The 13,068-nt window shown below is 40.5% G+C and overlaps 1 protein-coding gene and 1 pseudogene across 8 annotated transcripts in view; one reads left to right on the top strand and one right to left on the bottom strand.

Annotated features, from left to right (window-relative positions):
* Nek5 (NIMA related kinase 5) overlaps positions 1-13,068 on the top strand; it is an 85,517-nt gene that overhangs the window by 2,291 nt on the left and 70,158 nt on the right. For 5 of the 8 annotated variants that reach the window (XM_087197373.1, XM_021257802.2, XM_087197372.1 and 2 more), the window contains exon 4: positions 12,811-12,907. The exons of the other annotated variants lie outside the window; for them this stretch is intronic. In XM_087197373.1, the coding sequence (XP_087053499.1) occupies positions 12,811-12,907 (97 nt within the window). The remainder of the gene's footprint in view (positions 1-12,810; positions 12,908-13,068) is intronic. 8 annotated transcript variants of the gene reach the window in all.
* Positions 4,284-5,732, bottom strand: LOC106009326 (mitochondrial dynamics protein MID51 pseudogene; annotated as a pseudogene).

The raw sequence follows: 13,068 nt of genomic DNA, 5'->3' as shown, positions 1-13,068 counted from the left end.
TTTCTGCATAGTCACTTGGCAACTACCTGTCTTCAGTGTTTATCACAAGCTGATCACTCTTCAAATTCTCTCTCCTGCCCTGATATCCTCCAAGTCCTTCATTGTGCATTTCATCTGCCAGCTAGATATCTCCAAGTAATATCTGTTAATAATCTATTGTGTGACATCTCACTCCAATTTTAGTGGTTTAAAGAATAAGCATTTATTTATCTGGCACTTTCTAGGCATCAAGAATTCAGGACAAGGAGCTAGGCGTGTTGGTGCATGCCTGTCACCTCAGTAGTTTGGGAGGCTGAGACAGAAAGATAAAAAAAATTCAAGCCCAGCCTGGGCAATTTAGTGAGACCGTTTCTCAAACAAAACAAAACAAAATACCAGGATGGTGTTGGTGATATAATTCAGTGCAAATGCCCTGGGTTCAGTCCTTAATACTGGAAAAAATAATTCAGGACAAGGATCATGGAGACCGTTGTACTCAAAACCAAACAGAAATTTCTCATTCTATGCAAATCCACTTTTCCTCCCGTGTGCTGTGCTGTTAATGACGTCAGTGTCCTTATGCTCTCCCAGCTGCAAACCTTGGAGTCACGTGCACCGCTGTTTTCCTGCAAATTCAATTATCTGCTGAATGCTGTTGACTCTTCCTCTTTCCTAAATTTGCTTTACTCCTTTTGTCCCTGTCCTGGGCCTCGTGGGCCCTGCAGGTGCTTTGTTTGTGTTCCAGTTTATTTTTCTCCTCCTACCTTGGGAAAACCCTCTTGTTTATTTGACTAAATAAAAATAAAATAACCTGCATAGGAACAATTTTAAAGTCTAAAGAGATACCAACTTTGTTTTATGGCTGTAGTAGCTGATGCAGCACTCCTTGCTACCTTATCCAGCCTTCTCTGTGGATTTGTTTTGTTTTCTTTTTGAGACAGGGTCTTGCTATGTAGTTCAGACTGGCCTTGAACTCACTATGTAGACTAGGCAGGCCTCAAACTCACAGAGATCCTCCTCCCTCAGCCTCCCTTACAGGCATGCCTGGCTTGTTTTGTTTTTTTGAGATAGGGTCGAGATAATGTAGTCCAGGCTGGCCTCTAGCTTGCGGTGACCCTCCTTCCTCAGCCTCCCAAGTGCTGAGATTACAGATGTGTGCCATCATGCCCAGCTTGAACTGCTTTGTCTCCATGCCATACATAAGTAGAATGTTATTTTATACCTCATTATTCTTACTTTCCTGAATCCCTTATGCTATCAGATTTGGCTGTTACATCGGTGTAACAGTATTAACATCAATTACTTCTTTTTTCCTTTCTACTCTAATGCAGTTTTGCATTATCTAGAGAAATTTAAATTTTTTGTCATCTTTCCAGTGCCTCCCCACTTACATTTAAATTACTTTTCTTTTTATAATTTTATTTATATATTTATTTATTTTTAGCTGAGTCTCTGTTGCCCTGGCTGGCCTCAAACTCACTGGTAGCTGGGGATTATAGTATGAACCACCAAGTCAGGCTTTATTTTCTTACATGAACCAAAAAGCTAATAGCTTTTTCATCACCCTACCCTTATTAAGCATGCTCTTTTTTTATTTCTTCATTTCTTGCTTCAAAAATGTGTTGTATATTTTTTTCTTTTCCTTTTTTTTTTGGTGGTGCTGGAGATTGAACCCATGCCTCATGCATGTTTTATCTTTTCTTAATTATAACGATAAAAATGTTCATTATAGAAATTTTGAAAAGAACCAAAGGAGAAAGTAATAGCACTTGGAGAAAATGAAAATAATTTATAACTTTTCAGTCACTATACACATTTTTTTGAATTTCTCTCCTGACTCTTTCTAATGTATCAATATACTTTGGGCTGGGGTATAACTCAGTGGTAGAGTATGTGGTTAGCACTCACTAGGCTATGCATTCAGTCCTCAGCCCTGAAATTAATTATTCAAGTGTATAGTATTAGAGTAATTTAAAACTAACAATAAAACACTGTCGTGAGGGCTTTCGTATAACTTGCTTCAATTTTTTTATTAGTATGTTATTGTGAAACACATTTATTGTGGAGAACTTTGTACCCACGCATATCATATATTGATCCTTTTTACTTTGTCTTCCCCTCCCCTCCCTCCAGTCTTCCTCTTCCGCAGATTCCATTCTCATCCTTTCAAAGAACCAACTCTGACTCATTGATGTTTTGTATTGGGTTTTTTGTGGGGTTTTTTTGGTACCAGGGGTTGAACTCAGGATCTTGTGCTTTTGAGGCAGGCGCGGGTGCCACTGAGCTAAATCCCTGGTCTGTATTGTTTTTTTAGTCTCGATTTCATTAATTTCTGCTCTCATCTTTATAAATTCTTTCCTTCTATTAGTTTCAAATTTGGATTCCTCTTGTCTTTCTAGTTCTGTGAGATGCATCATTAGGTTATTTATTTGGGATTGCTCTATTCTTTTTTTTCTTTTGGTACTGGGGATTTAACTCGGGACCTTGCACTTGCCAGGCAGGTGGCAGCACCACTGAGCTAAATCCCCGGCCTCTGCTCTATTCTTTTTATGTGTGCATTTACAGCTATAAATTTCCCTCTTAGAACTGCTCTCATGATGTCCCATAGGTTTTGGTATCTTATGTTTCCATTGTTGATTCTAGGAACTTTTAAAATTTCTTCCCTGATTTCTCCTGTGATCCATTGATTATTCAATAATGTGTTATTTACTGCATGTGTTTGTGTAGTTTTGTGGTTTCTATTGCTGTTAATTTTTAGCTTAATTCCACTATGATCCAATAGTATGCATTGAATTATTTCAATTATTTTTTATTTATTTAAGCATGCTTTATGGCCTAAGATATGGTCTATTTTGGAAAAAGTTTCATGTGTTGTTGTGAAAAATGTATTCTGTTGTTGGGTGAAACACTCTATAGATATCTATAAAGTCCATTTGTTCAGTGAATGATCTGGTTTAAGTCTGATATTTCTTTGTTGTTGTTTTTTTGTCTAGTTGATCTGTCTAACTGTGAAAGTTGGAGGGTACGAGGGCCTCCACTGTGATTGTATGGTGTGTCTGTCCTATCCAGTAGTTTCTGTTTTATGAAATTGGGTGCACTGATATTTGGTGCATAAATATTTACAATTGTTATCTTTTCCTGTGGAATTATTCCATTTACCAGTAGGTAGTCGTCCTCTTTGTCTCTTTGATTAGTTTTGGCTTCAAGTCTGCTGTGTCTAAAAATAGGATAGCTATTCATGCTATATATACCTCCAGTTGAATGGTACATCATTTTCCATGCTTTCACTTTCAGCCTGTTACTGCCTTTTGAGTGAGGTGTATTTCCTGTAGGTATTGTGGTTGCATTTTTTTTTTCCGGTATCAGAAATCAAACTTAGGACTTTGCACTTGCCAAGCAGACACAGTGCCACAGTGCTAAATCTCTGGACCTGAATTTTTGTGTTTTGATCCAATCTACCAGTCTGTGTCTTTGATGGGGTGTTGAGACCATTGACCTTGAGAGTTATTACTGTACGCTGTCTATTGAATTCTGCTATTGCATCATTTTTCTGGAGCTGATTTATTTTTTCCATTTTTTGTATTTATCTTTTTGTTTTTTAAAATTTTTTCCTTTTGTTTAACTACACTCCCAGTAAGATGTATAATTTCCTTTGGAATCTTTGGAGCTCATGGGTTCCCTGTCTCTGTGTAGGATTCCATTAAGTATTTTCTGCAGTGCTGGTTTAAATATCATGTATTTCTTTGTCACGGAAAATCCTTACTTCTCTGTCAGTTTTGAAGGCTGATTTTGCAGAATGTAAAAGTCTGGGTTGACAATTTTTTTCTTTTAGGGCTTCAAAAACTTTGCTTCAAGTGCTCTTGGTCTTTAAAGTTTGTGCTGAAAAATCTGCAGTTGTTCTGGTAGGCTTGCCTCTATAGCTTACTTGCTGTTTTTCTCTAATGTCTTGTAGTATTCTCTCCTTTTACTGGATTTCTAGAAATTTGCTTATGATGTGTCATGGAGAGGTTCTTTTCTGGTCATGGCTATTTGGGGTTCTACATGCCTCTCATACTTGAATATTGAATTCTTTCCCTAGATTTGAAAATTTTTTTCTGCTATGATTTCAATGAATAAATTTTCTTTTCAACAGTTCAGACCAGCACTCTTAACTTTTCAATTCATTCCAGCATGGACCAAGGAGGGAGTAGGGAGCACAGTGTTTGATAACAAAAATAGAAAGGCAAGAAAAATAGGGGACAAAAGAGATGTCATTCTAATCAGCATGAAGTGACCAGGATGGTGACCAGCAAGACAGGAGGTACCTAGGGACCCTGTGAGGCACCAACTTTGTAGCCAAGTGTTTCTAAGGGAGAATCCAGTGCCTGACTGCCCAACACCTTCTTTGGCCTTCTTCTGCCCTTAGGTCTGCAACAGCACCTCCAGCCCAATTTATCTGTTTCCTCAGGGATGAGCTCTGCAAATAAGTTCACATTGGGGTTTAGGGCCCTGGGCAGGACTCCAGCTTCTAAGTAGCTGATGAGTCCCCTCAGAGCCTGCAGAAAATGATCAGCCAGCATGTCTGGAGACCAGTCAGCCTCCTCCTGCACCAAGTGGAGGATGACACTGGTTAGCTGGCTGGCAGTGAGGTGGCCCAGAGCCAGGGTGGACTTGCACATGCCCTTGAGAATTCTGAGGCACAGATATTGGTAGCCTGAGTATGCCTGGTCCAAAGCCCACAGGAGTGCTCTTTCGGTTGGATGTGGGCTCAGGCACCAAGCTGTCACACTGGCCTAGCTGGTGTGGGCTGGCTACCAAGACAGTGTCATCAAGGGTCACCTATGGCAGGAAGTCAATGATAAGATATTCATATGCTCATACTGCACTTCTAGTGTCAGTGTCTCTGTGAGTGGTGCTGGTCAGATCACATAGTCCAAGAGGGAGCCTATGGTTGGCCAGTGATGGAGCCAGTCACCACCTTCTTAAATGTGTCTGCCACTGTCTTTGGGGAGAAGTAGCCCCCTACTACACACCAGCCCTAGTAACTGATTCTACAAGGAAAATACTCTGGATTCTCATGATGAACCAGGAAGAAGCCAGGGATGTTCATGATCGTGTCCTCTCCACGGATGCAAGACCACAGGTTCTGCTCCAATACAAGGGCAAGATGAGTTGGATATGGTCAGTTGTCACCACCTGCAGGTCATCATGGAAGCTGCCACTCAAATGCATATCCCAAAGTAGCATGTCAGGCAGCTTGGCCAATAGTAAGCTCCAGAGCTTGGTGCGTATGTCCACAGCCTCCTCTCTTGTAGGGATAGCTGCCCAGTTCTGGTAATAAGAAGTTTCTCCTGCAGGGATATGTGGAGGCATGACTTCTTCAAGTCTATCTGGCCCTTTCTGGCCAATGGCTTGGGCTGGGGATGGCAGAATGTATCTGTGTTAAAGGCCAAGGAATCTTTGTCTGGGGGGGGCGGGCATGGGGTTCTGCAGGGACCATCTCAGGCTAGTCTTCGTGTACATGTTCAGCAATCTGAAGAGCCCATCCAATTTGGTTCCTTGCAGCTCCTTTCCCTTGAATGGCTCAGGCAAGTGGGGCTAGTAGGGGTACTAATTGCCTGATCATATATTCGCTTAATTGCCAGCATGGCAATGCCCTGCGTGGCTGCTTCACCCACCTCCAGCACCAGCCTGGCAATGGAGAGCACAAAATCAATGGCTGTGCCAATGCCATTGTCATCCTTCTTGCTTTTGCACTCACCAGCGCCTACCATCGCTCACCTGAGGGAGATGAGTGTGGGAGAGAGCAGGAGGCACCTTTGTCTTCTTTCCTTGCAATCAGAGTGCAAAAGTAAAGGTGAGAATCCTAAACAAGCCCCCCTAGTTTGCTGTGGAGGAAGACCAGTCTCTTCTCCAGCTGCTTCTCCAGGGCCTCAGGCTCCTCTAGCCTCTGTTTATTCCAGAACTCAGGGCAGATGGAGACAAAGTAGAAGTTTCAATCAGTGAAGTGACGTTTTCAGCCCTAGTGCAGCACAGCCCAGCAGACTCAGCCTGGCCTCTCAGCTCAGCTCCACCCAGCCACCATGGGATGGGGGTAGGGGAGAGTGGGGGCAGGCAGGGGCTGGTGTTCACGGTACCACTCTTGCCCAGCGGTCCTCTCTCGGGATCACCCATCAACATGGCCCCTTTAGGGGCCCGGGGATTTAGCTCAGTGGTTCCACTGCCTGCCTCACAAGCGCAAGGACCCGAGTTTGATCCCTGGTACCAAAACAAAAACAAAACAAACAAACAAACAAAAAAGGCCCCTTTACTTCCCAGACATGACCTAAACGAGGGTAGGACTTAAGGGAGTTCAGAGGTGGTCAGAGAGGAAAGGACTTCCAGTCTTTCCCCACAATGAATTAATTTTTATATCTTTTGAGTCATCTTCTAATTTTTCCTTTATTCCTGTAATTCTGAGGATTGTTTGGGGTTTTTTTTTTCATCAAGGAGTTGTTGGATACAGCTTGCATGGTGTCTTGTTTTTAGGGTTTATGATCTACCTTCTATTTCTAACATGTTGTCCTCACATTGGTCAAGTCTGATATGAATGTTTTCCATTGAATTTCTCATGTCATTGATCTTTGCTTGCTTTCTTTTTATACTTTCTAATTTTTCAAAGTGGTCATTCATATTTTATACTGGCTGGCTTGATTCAATTACTTTATTGTTTCTTCTTTAAACTTATCAAATATTTTATTGGTAAAATTCTTTGTCTTTTTAATTAAATCCTTTTTGAGTTCACTAAACATCCTACACTTTGCTTATGTGTTTCTCTTTTATCTCTTCAAACATGTTGACCATTGATTTTTGAAATCTTTGCCTATCGCTCCTTCTACTTCAAGTCTGTGAGGTCAGCTTTTTGGGAGCTGGGGATTTTGGGGGTCATCTTTCGGCTTTGTTGTCTCCCATTTCTATTGTTTTTGTGCTATGGGGTTGAAGATCAGTAAGGTAAAGAAACTGTTGCTACTATGGAGAGCTCTTTAGTTAGGTTTGGTCGTCTTGTGGGTGTCCTTGGGTTTGGTTCTGTTTTGGTGTTTATACCCCTATAAACACATTCAGCATAATATTTGAAAGTCTTCTTAGTGTCCCAACTTTCTGGAAGCTTGATCCTCAGCACTACTCAGAGAGGTGAAAATGAACCAAAGTAAGGTTGATGACAAACTGGATACTGGAATATGGTAAAACCAATTAAAAGCAGCAAGTATGCCACCATTAACAATAGAAAAGAAATTAGCAATGTTAAGACCCAAAGACTAACCATTTATTGACATGCCATTGATAGGGAAAAGTTTTAATGTAAGTCTAGTAGATTAGCTATTAAAGTAGTTGTGAAAGCAAAATAGGTAGTGTATCCCTTTAAAAGCTTGCCTTAGCCCGTAGCTTTTGTTGTTTAAAGTGAAGGTTATATAGCTCCTTTGATCTGTAGCTCTACTATAGATAACATCCTAGCTCTGAAGAACAAAGTGGGAATCCTTGAACAAACTTGTGATATATGTGCCTTAACTGCCATGTGTTTAGAACTGCAATCAGTGACAGAAATCACCTGTGTCTAACCATTAAACAGGAATTGGAACTTTATTTACTTAACAAAGACCACTAGGGATAAGATAATGACTGACAAAAATATAAAAGGTGATGGACAAAGAACACAGGGTGGGGACTCCAACCAGACCAGTTCCTGGCATCCTGCCTTGCTAGCAAGTAAAGACCTTTGTTATTTTGCCTGAATTCTCTGTCTCTGTGCATTTCTTTCTGTGATTCCGGAACACCAAAAGAACCAATAATAGCTGCAGCTATACTATCCTTAACAATAAGAGATCTGCGAAAATAATGTAGGCACAAATGCAAACCAAATATTGACTTATGCTAAGTATCTGCTAAAAGCAATAATTATACCACCCTTAACAATAGAATTCAACAATAACAGCATAATCAACTAAATAGATAAGAATTAATAAAGCTTAATAATAATAATAATTAGAATGGAGGAGCTAGTGGAAAGGGAACATTAAAGAAGTAAAATTTGGAAAAGAAAGAGAAGGAAAATGAGAACCAGGAAAGAAAAATGAGATAATAAGTCCAATTAAAGAATAAAAGAAATTAATAGAATTAGGTAAAAATAACAGAGAAAGACAAACAAGAAAAAGAAAAATAAGAAAAAGAATAAAAATAAAGAGCAAAAGATAGAAAAAGTAACAAAAACAAAATGAGGGACGGGGATTTAGCTCAGTGGTTTCACTGCCTGCTGCACAAGCGCAAGGACCCGAGTTCGATCCCCAGTACCAAAAAAAAAAAGAAAGAAAGAAAAAAGAAAGAAAGAAAGAAAGAAAAAGAAATGAGTCCAAAAAATGTCTCCATATGTTCAAGTAAGTGACTTCTTTCTAGGGCCTGAGGTATTGGAATCCACCAGATAGAGATGAATACTGTAGTGAATCTTAGCCAGGGCCTATTTTGTTTCTGTGCCCACGTTTTGCTGTGTTAATGCTGAGTCCTGCACTGAAGTTCCCAGTGGGCATGGTCACATCAGTGGTGGGGTGTTTGCCTTAGGGCATATTCATTCCAGCAGTTTCTAGTGTTTGTGCCCTTTTGTGTACCCACTATCTCCGACTAGCTTTAGGCCCATGGCAGTGGTGGCAAACCTTTTAGAGCTTTCAGTAATACAACCTGCTGTGGCACGTATGCCATAGGTTCACCACCACTGGCCTATGGGCTCCTGAGATGCTTCCTTTGCTGCAGAGGCCCCTCTGCCTATACACCCCAGGATGTGGCAATTGTCCAAGCCCAGGCATATCCTTGATCACAGTGGTAGATGGAAAAAGCAAAGGAACCACTGAACTCTGTGCTGGAAATAGCAAGAGGAGCCAAGCAGTCATCTGTACTTCATGTCAGCACTTTCAGACCCAGCCCCCTCAGAAAACTACATGACTGGCCTGGTTTTCACCACAGAGAGTGGGCCTGCCATGTCTTTTACAACTGGCTCTTGCTGCTGTTTAAACTTCTCAGGGGATCTGCAAGTAGCCTGCCCCGTTTCTGCAACTATTTCTTTTGGCTATCCTCCACCAGTCAGTGTGGTAGGGTGACCCTAGAAAAGCTGAAGTAAAGTTGTTCTGTGACTTCTGATAACTGAACCAGAAGTCTTAAACAAAAAATCCATTCCCCAAATGGCTTCTGATTATATCACTCCCAAGTAGGATGAGCACTGCAGTGAATTTCTTCTCCAGCTCCAGCCTGCCATGTGGAAAGAGTCACATTCAGTATAAAACTCCATCCTGTATTTGCAGTTTACAATACCATGAGCTTTTCTTGGGGCTGGGGCTGCTGGTCTGTTGTCTCTCTGTGGAGTTGCTGACCCTCTCTGGGCTTCCCTGTGTTTGTAGAGATAGGACCTCCTCCCCAAGAGCTGGGATTAGAGTTCCCGCCTCCTTTTCTCTGAATTATCTTCTGTTTTTCTATAGTTCGCTTTTTCTTGATTCACAGAATTCTAGTTCTTTTTCTCTTCTCTAAGTTGTTGTTTTCTCGGTGTTTTGAGTCCAGGTCTTGGAGTGGCTGTGTTTTGCTGTTGGTTTTACTCTATTTTTAATCTCCTTTGGCTTTGGTATAAGTCTCAGGCACATTTTTTATTCTTTGGATAAATTTTTAGAGAAATTAGTCAAAAATAAAAACATTTTAATATAAGTATTATAAAATTATCTTCACAGACAGATTTTACTGGTTATATACTTTTCCCAGAAATATGTATTTTGCTGCTTTCTGGCCAAGGGTGGCTATTAACATTCTTTTCACCTTTGCCAGTTTCACAGATGAAATATTTAATCAAATTTTGTTTTAGTTTTTATTCCTTTGATTATTCAGTAAGTTTGAATATTTTTCTGTGTACTGGCCATTTTTATTTCCTTTATTTTTTGAGCTGCCTATAAATGTGCTTTTATATTTTTCTGTTTCTTTACGTGTTTGTCTTTTTTTCCCCTGTATTGTTTCCAGAGTTCTGTATATAATAGTCTTGATTATCTATGTTGCCAGTATTTTTACCTAATTTATGTTTGTCTTTTCACTTTTTTTTTTTTTCCAGTACTGGGGATGAACAGGGCCTTTGCACTGAGCTACATTCCCAGACTTTTTTTGAGACAGGCTCTTGCTGACTTGCTAAGCAGGCTGGGCTCAAACTTGCACTTCTCCTGTCTCAGCCTCCCAGAGTATTGGGATTAGAGGTGTGTGCCACCACGCCCAACTTTACTTTAAAAAAAATTTTTTTTAAAAATAGTAGTTAAATTTCAGTGTGTGTAGGGAACAGGGAAAGGGGATGTTACTAGAACCTCTGCAGCAAGTCCTAGTCTCCTGTGAGCCACGGCAGGACAAGGCGAATTAACTTATTATAGAGGAAAGGTAGAAAAAATGAGACTGAGAAGAAGCTGAGCTTTGGGCCTGATCCACTGCTCTGGGAAGCAAAGACAAAGCGCCTGAGTTTGCCGCACCTTTTATTCAGTACATAGGGAGAAACAAATGTAACAGATAACTGGGGAGTGGCAGAATTCCTAGATCAATGAGGATCTATGCAGATGAAGATTTGGTTCCTCCCAGGATGTCTCCAGCAGGTGTGGTCTTGCCCTGGAGCATCACAGCCTCATGGGTTCATTGAGGTCTCAGTTGTGACTGGAGGTCAAAATGGAATCCTGTCTCGAAATGCCTTAGCTGGCCTGTAAGCAGGAGAACTAGGCCTAATCAAATGGTTTTTCCCTAAAATTATGTAGCATTGCTCCCGACAAGTCTGGTAGGAGTAGTAAAGTTATTTTTGTCTTGAAACTTATGAAATATTTGGGGTTTTTTGAGATAGGGTCTCACTATTTTTAGGCTGTCCTTGAACCTAGGTTTTAAATTTAAGATCCTTCTGCCTCAACCTCCCTGAGGTGGTCTTACAGGTGTACGATATGGTGTGGGGCCCTAATCATGTAATTCAAATTGGGGCAGGAGCCACTGAAGTTTAGCATGGTTAAATAACTTACACAAGGGTACCTTCATTGTCCTTCCACTCATGTAGAGTGAAGCTGATATTGAGAATATTAATTAAACAAAATAGTTGGTTTAAGGTAAAGGTCAGCGGAGAGTGCTCCAGGCTCTGGTTTCAATATCCAGGACCAAAAAAAAAAAAAAAGAGGGGAGGGGAGAAAGGGCAGAAATAGGATGTGTTCACTTGCATTAGCACAAACACTTGAAAAGTATAGTCCTTAGATGATAAGTAGAAAATACAAATCTAAAAAATGAAGTCACAAGAGAAAATGATTTTTGAAAATGAAAAATATAATGATCTTAGCACCCAGCTTTACTGGTTTGATTTATGTGATATATGGGACATTTTTCTGTTTTAGATTTCATTTATTTCTTCACAGCAGTAGTTGCTGCTGGAATGTTGCATTTTTATAAAGAACTCTTTTCTGTAGAAATATAGATACTAAAATAACTTTTTTTTTCAGAGCAGGGTATGGTGGTGCATGCCTATAATCCCAGCACTTGGGAGGTTGAGACAGAAGGATTGTTGTGAGCTCCAGGCCAGACTGAGCTACATAGTAAATTGAAGCCCAGCCAGAACTACATAGTGAGATTCTACCTCACCCTCCCCTAAATAAATACATAAATAACTTTCTTTCAGATACCTACATAATGATTAAGGTACCACCAATCCATCCCTGTCTGTCTATCTCTCTATCTATCTATCTCTCTGTCTGTCTATCTATCTAATCTATCTACCAGTTGTTGTGCCCAGATCGGGAAGTCCCCAAAGACCACCAAGGAGCCGATTCCGATGTAAACACACGAGGGTCGTTTATTCAAGCTCCAGCAGGGGCACTCAACTGTCACCGTCACCGACACAGCGGATCAGGATTGAGAGCCCCGAATTTCAAATCAGGGTTTTTATTGTGGCTACAGCAAGGTTTGGGGATTTTCCATTTAGCAGTTACATGATTGGTTGATATTTAGCAAGCATGGGGTGTACATGGGGGGGGGTTGAGGGGTGGCTACATGTAGATTTTAGGGGAAAAAGGAACAATCAGCACATTGACAGAATGTTCTATAGATAACGGGCCCCGGGAGCGTCTGTTTTCTGGGCAGACAGAGGATTGAGTTAGGAGCTGTGTCTTTTTTTTAAATCTGTTGTCCCACAGCAAGGACATTTTATCATTATTTTATGGGCACAAAGGAGACTAGGGGAATAGTTGACTTCAGTGAAGTGGAATTTATGTCAAGGCCACTTTACTGTCTTATTCCAAGATGGAGTCAAACTTTAAAATGGAGTTAGTTAGGTCTCACACCAGTCATCTGTAGTATCTAAGACAGGATCTCACTATGTCACCCAGTCTGGCCTCAAACTCCTAGACTCAAGAGATCCATCTGCTTCAGCTTCCTGAGTAGCTGAAACTCCAAGCATGTGCCACTATACCTGGCTTCTACTTTTTTTTTTGTACTGGGGGTTGAACTCAGGACCTTGGGCTTGCGAGGCAGGTGCAGTGCCACTGAGCTAAATCCCCAGCCCTGGCTTCTACTTTTTTTTTTTTTTTTCCTGGCTTCTACTTTTAATACAGTAAAATTTCACCAGCTCTACTTACTTTCTTGATTATGATTGTCATTTCCAAGCCATTGACCAGATATGGGACACCATTAATAGTAGAGATGTCATTTCCTGCCTCTGAGGGATCAGTTGTAGAAATGACATTAAAATAGTGACATTTTAGGGAATTTTAAATGAGAGTGAGCAGGAAGCATGTACCTGAAAACAAGTTACCATCACCAGACTAATTGTCTCTTAACATACTTTAGATGCCTATCCATGAAAAAGAAGCTTCAGAGAAAGAAGTGATTCTTCTGGCAAAGATGAAACATCCCAACATTGTAACCTTCTTCAGTTCATTTGAAGGTTAGGTTTTCTAGTATTTTTAAAGTTTCTAATTTAACTATAGACATGCTGACTTACATAAAAGATATGTACCTGAATATTATGTATAAATTAATTTTTGTAAATGGGTTCACTTTCCTAGTTATCTTTATTTCCTCTCTAGTCCATTTTTGTTGACAGCT

Source organism: Heterocephalus glaber, unplaced genomic scaffold (assembly GCF_053883595.1).
Source record: "Heterocephalus glaber isolate CG9 unplaced genomic scaffold, H.glaber_assembly_v1.0 deba00001666, whole genome shotgun sequence".
NCBI classification, from domain to species: Eukaryota; Metazoa; Chordata; class Mammalia; order Rodentia; family Bathyergidae; genus Heterocephalus; species Heterocephalus glaber.
This window is presented reverse-complemented; position numbering and strand designations above follow the sequence as displayed.